General features: G+C 46.6%; 1 protein-coding gene across 1 annotated transcript in view; it reads right to left on the bottom strand.

Annotated features, from left to right (window-relative positions):
- Window positions 1-4,244: 4,244 nt before the first annotated feature.
- LOC123090933 (COMPASS-like H3K4 histone methylase component WDR5A) overlaps window positions 4,245-6,153 on the bottom strand; it is a 6,722-nt gene continuing 4,813 nt past the window's right edge. The window contains exon 2 of the mRNA XM_044512288.1: window positions 4,245-4,842. Coding sequence (XP_044368223.1) covers window positions 4,534-4,842 — 309 coding nt within the window. The 3' untranslated portion in view covers window positions 4,245-4,533. The remainder of the gene's footprint in view (window positions 4,843-6,153) is intronic.

Genomic DNA, 6,153 nt, shown 5'->3' with positions numbered 1-6,153 from the left:
ACGGAGTAAATATTAATGTGAATAAACTTAAGACCACTACAAGTGGCAACGAGGTAAGAGGGGTGACACGCAGGAGGCCAGGGGAGTGAAGTGTTATGTTCATCAGTTCCATGAATACCTGACAAGTTTTTTTTTTCGGGTATCTACCATATGCGTAGAAAGGGCGTGCATCTACCATGCATGTGCGTAGAAAGGGCGTGCATCTACCATGCATATGCATAGACGTCGGAGTATGCAGTCATCTTGGAGAATGAGCGGCACACAAGCTACACTACACGGCCGCCAAGGGATACGGTGGCATCAGGCCTCGGCAAGAGGGAGGCTGGCACCCCGTGTACAGTCCAATTAATCGACATTATCTACAACGGGGGAGACGCTGATCCATCGACCACTGTCTGATTTGATTCGATTTGGTGGTGGTAACTGGCAGCAGCGATTGTGCATCTAGAGGACTACGATTCAGTGACGGGGCTGCCAAAAAGAGAAAGAAAAAAACACGCTCGATGACTGACGGGAACAAGGAGATCGAAATGTCAGTGAGGGCAAGCAGCCGAGACCTGACGGCAGAGAAAATCGCCGAAGTCCAAGAACGGCTGAAATTAGAATCTTACCGTCTGCATCTTTCTTAGTAACTCTCTCACCGTACAAGTGATTTTGTGCTCTTATCGTCAGACTAGAGATTTGTCTTCAGAAGTTCAGATTTACTTGCACACGAGAAGGCCAGAGAGCAGAGAACCAATGCCCGGCGCCCGCAGCACACACGTCGATCTCGATCGTGCTAACGAATAACGTAACGCTTGGTTCAGTGTTACTGTACTGTACTAGTACTATTGAAGCCATGCGCATTTTCACCAACCTAGAGGCAGAGGCAGAGGGAGGGGCCCAGCCCAAGCTCCCAACCCCCATGCCGCCGCCCGCGTGCGCCGTCATGCCGCTGTCGGGCTCGGGGGCGCGGCACCCCGTGCATCCACACGTACGCAGGCACGCACGCACTGTGCCACTCAACACTCACGGGCTCGAAGGTCAGATTCGGACCCCGCTCGCCGTCCAGAGGGGAAGTATCCACGGCGCTGCCTCGGATCCCAGCTACAGCGGGGCAGAAACACATCAAGATCAAGCATCGTCGTGCACTCGTCGACCCCGATCGATCCCCGGCCGAAGCGCAGACGCTGGCCCTGGCCGTCCCGATCGGTCCATGGCGCTATCTCCGGACGACTGGACCAGGGATAACAGGGCGGTGTCGGCATCGATCGGCGGTCCATGCAGCAGGAAACATGGACCCGATTGCTCGCTCTAGCCATTCGAGCGAGACATGTCAAGCTCGACGGCCGGGCGGCCGGTGAGCCGGTGACACGCCGGAATGTGGACGTGACAGGCAAGCCGCTATGTGCAAGGTCGCTGTGCTCGTATGAACAGCGGCAGGCCGGGGCCGGGGCGGCAGGACCCTCCTAGCCTCGCCTGATCGAGATGGATGGTCGTCGGTCTGCCCCGATTTCTCACTCGCACACGTCACGCGCGCATGGCCTCACGAGTGTGCTGTGGTGTGCATGGATCAGTCGTCGGTGTTGAGTCGACACTGTAGTCACCTAACGCTTGGATCACCAAAAATGGAAAACTGAAAACAGGACACCTGAGAATGATGGGTGGCGCATGGCGGTGTCCCCTACTCCCCTGCCCGTCCTCCCTCATGGGCAACAAATGAAGAAATCGTTGGGACCTAGTGAAGCAAATGAGTGATTCATCTTTGGTTGGCATTCAAGTACAGTATGACAGATCCGTTTGCCTAACAAGTTTTCCTTTCACATATTTTTTTTTCCTTGGGATCCGTTTGACAAAAGTCTTCTTCTGCCAAACACAATACAGACACATACACCCACATACATGCATGAACACTCAACCACGATAGACCGAGCAAGCAAATCTTAAGATTGGCAAAGTCACCACATGCGTCGCGTAGTCGAGGAAATAATCGTCTCCCCGTGAAAGAGCACCGCCGAAAAGCCTGAAATAAATTCGGCAAAATGCAAACATTTGTACCAAAACCAGAACCTGGGTGGGTTGCGACTCCGCCCACGCACTTGGAAACAGCTCCGTTCACATAGGAATGCAGTGGGGAAACTAGCAGGTTTCAAGCATGATCTGTGCTGTATTCGTCTCTGGATGGCAGTGGCGTACGTACGTGAACATGGCAATTTGCGCCAGTTGAGTGAGACATGAAGCATCACTAAGACAAAAATTATATACTCCCTCCGTTTCTAAATATAAGTCTTTGTAGAGATTTCACTATGGATTACATACGGAGCAAAAAGAGTGAATCTACACTGTAAAATGCATCTATATACATCCGTATGTGGTGCATAGTGGAATCTCTCAAAGACTTATATTTAGGAACGGAGGGAGTAGAAACATATATCGCCCGTCCAGTTGGACTGTTGGAGGAAGGTCCCATGCATGCAGCCAAAGGCAAAGGAAGTCGCTTCACGTCTGATGTGGCTTACTCACCACTTGGCATGTACATTATTTTATTTTATACTTCTACAAAAGAGGCTACTGGTGCAGTGCACGGCGTATCATATCCTGATTCCCAAGTGGAGCTCAGGGATCGCTGTGCATCGACTGCTCTGTCTGAAACAGCAGATTTGATTTAACTGTGGGGAGCTGCACTGTACAGATCCAAGAAAATGCCAGAGGGCCAAACCATAACTCTACATATGTAATGCACAGATCAAAAAATGCCCCCACCCCACCTTGCGAGCCAAGCAGAGAAGCACCAAGCATTTTGCCCTTTGTGGTGCACTCTTTTGCAGTCACTTTTTGGCTTGGACAAAAAAAAATCGGCAGGAATATCAAGTAACTTCCACTGTCCTTATCTTCCTTTCATTTTAAATACAAATCATAGTTCCCCCACACAAATGTTCTTTTTTTACAAATCTTCGTTGGTAAGAGCCTATCCAAAAATGGAAGTCAAACCACCCGAAGCTAGCGGGCACATCCACAGTTCAATCCCAAATTATCTAGGAATATTCTATATCTACTGAACACCTATTGTTCGACAATTTGCTAATTTGTATATTATCCAATTTGTATAAATATTTAAGCTAGCTAGCTAGATAGATGCTTTGGAAGACAGGCAACTTGCGGGAGGGCGGCGGTTGGTCAAAAGTCAAAGCACACGGACGCATACAACGCGAATTCAGCGACTTGAAAGACAAACAAAAACAAGAAGATAACCCTTCACAGATAGATATGGGATGCACACACGAGCTCATTTTCATTATGGCACATGGCGAGTAAATAACTGGCGATAACCACTAGTTTTTGTATGCGGCACATGCATATGGTTGGTTAGCTAAGCAATGCCAATCACCGTTGCTTGCTGAGGATGGAAAGGCGACACCGCATACAAAACTTGAAAACAATTTAGCAAATTAGCGTCGCGACAAAAGGCGCGAACGAAAGCCTAGACGATATCTAGCTGGATTCCCGCTCGAGAAGAATGCCAAGTCATCGCCGTGAAATGGACAGCGATCACGTCAGAGATTAGGTTACAGCGGGGTCAAGACAAGTGGCTTAGCTGGATGACGAGTTGTGGGCAGCAAATGTGATGAACGTGGAAGAATGAGTTGATTACGGGGTTAAACCAAGTGGAATTGGTCAGAAAGAGAGTTGAGATGCGTATAGAATTGCTATCCTCCTGATGTTTGGGTGTGTGTTGTTTATGGTTACGCGTCTCATGCCAATAATTCCCTCCACTCGTTGTGTACAGTGAGATGACAGGACGATTGGCATGTTTTGCCTATTAAGATATTAGATGTGCTTGGCAAGAATAGCTATTTTATCAAGGTAAAATTAATTTCAGTTTACAGTTTAAAAAGTTTATATGGATGTATCACAAAGGACAGTTTTTTTTAGAGGAAACCCGACAACGTAATCTAGTTATCTGAAAGCGGCCCTGCTCTAGCTTCCTCTAGCTCTATGGACCATCCAACTCGTTGCCATCAAACCAAGTTACTTGCAACTTGCAAGAACAATGACACAATCTCTCTTTTTCTTTAGAAAACATTGCCATCATCTAGAAGACGATTCAGCGGATTCACTGGCTATTTTTCTGCATAGATTCATATATAAGCCCAAGTCAGCCTAGTAAACTATTCAACATGAAAGCCCACTCATTTTTGCCAGCCCAACAGAGTATTATGCACTCTGCTGTACTCCAATGAAGTTATACCCATGATGGCATCGTCTAAAGGACTGAAATGAACTTCAAGCATTGTTTTTCCCAGTTAAACAAAGTTTAAGCATTTGCATCTGTCCAGCCTTCCATACAACCATCCCATTAACGGCTCTCTGGAACAGTTTAATTTCACTACAAATCGCACAGCAGCGAAGAAGGCAACACAAGACGAAAATACACAGCCCAGGAGCATCGCATTCTCCACTGCAGCAATCTATAATTACTCAGGGAGCCAAGTAGCTTACCTGGCTACCATCATCAGTGAGGTCACATGACAACCAAGAAAATAATAAGCTGGCTTACGCATCTCGTTGATCTCCGTCCTTTTGAACCCAGACTTTCACCGTCTTGTCGTTGTCAAGAGCTCCTGATGCAATCATGTTCTCCTTAGGGTGGCATGACACGGCAATGACCGTGTCAGTATGCCCTTCCAGTTTCTGCACAATCTTCCTTGACTGAAGATCCCACATGTAGACACACTTGTCTTCCGAGCCACTCACAATGTACTTGCCGTTGGTGATCGAAAATGCTGCCGGAATGCAGTATTTTGTGTTCACATGGCCAGTGTATGTCTTCAAAAACTTCCCAGCTGAAAAATTCCAGAGCCTCTGCATAAATGAACAATATGTGAGCCGTTATCCTGTGATAAGTTCATCAAGGTAGGGTGCTAGATACTCACTGAAACAAGACCAGTTGATGTTTCTATTTATTTTTAGATGCCACTACAAACATAGGTGTTATTGTAATATGTTTAATAATCCACCCAAAAACACATTAAAGCTGACTTGCTAATGAAGTAAAATCATAAGCTATCTGAAATTATCCCAATATGCATGGAGTGGTCCACAAGCATGATAAGGCCCTGTACAATGCAGGTGCGTCCACAGGTGCTTCAAGGAAAAAAAAACGGTTTTTTTTGCTCCTGGGCACTTGACCAGGTGCTTCAGAGAAGCAGCAGAAGCCAAAGTTTGCTTCCGGTTGGCACCGATGCTTCAGCCTTTTGATGGTAAAACAAACAAACTCCCTCTCCTTAATCACATGTATTAATCCAGCCTAAGCACCTGTACGAGGCACTGCCCATTGTAGGTGCCAATTTTTTCTAGGAAGCGAGCATACTCTCTCTCCTTAAGCACCTGTACATAAGCGTTCCCCATTGTACAAGGGCCTAAGGAGCAGGGCAAAATTATCTGGGAACATACACCAGACATGGCAATGCCTACATTAGAAGAACACCAGTGTGTAAAATAGCTAGAGCACTGTAGTACTCTAAGGATATGGAACTACTAGAAGAGGGCCACGATGATCACGATGTTGACAAATTATAATCGATTGCAGTACAGAAAATGGTCTTCCTTAAAGCAGGGATGGTGGCATGGGTCAAGGCACTCTCTCCTGGGTCTGATTCATATGACACTCCGCTAGGTTAGACAGCTAATGATTGATGCGGCTCTAACAGTGTGCTTTGCACAACACCTTCACCCTTAAGAATCTTATGTAATGTAAAAGAATATTAACAGACAACAGCTTCTTTTTGTTTCTTTCCATCCTGTTGGTGAAAAACATGGTTTATGATCTCCATGCTGTAAAGATATACAAGGTCCTGCCGATTGGCCAGCTCAGCTTTATAGAGAACTGCTTGGAAGAATTGTATCTAAGAAGTGCAGAATCTATTGAACAGTCAGGACTGCCACAAGAAATTTTGACGCCCCTACATATGACTGAAGAAGGGCATAGCATGATAGAAGTCAATTATCAACTCAAGGTATTAGGCATAAATGAACCCTAAATAAAATGAACTTCCATACGGAGAACCCTCACAACCCAAATATGGGTAACTGCTCTCGACAATCTCACTCAGATCTTCCAACTGTGGTCAAACACTGGGGATAGTTGATGTGATCCCCCCCCCCCTCCCCTCC

The sequence above is a fragment of the Triticum aestivum genome, chromosome 4B (genome assembly GCF_018294505.1).
Source record: "Triticum aestivum cultivar Chinese Spring chromosome 4B, IWGSC CS RefSeq v2.1, whole genome shotgun sequence".
NCBI lineage: Eukaryota > Viridiplantae > Streptophyta > Magnoliopsida > Poales > Poaceae > Triticum > Triticum aestivum.
Note: the sequence above shows the minus strand (reverse complement) of the source record. Positions and strands in the feature narration are given on the sequence as shown.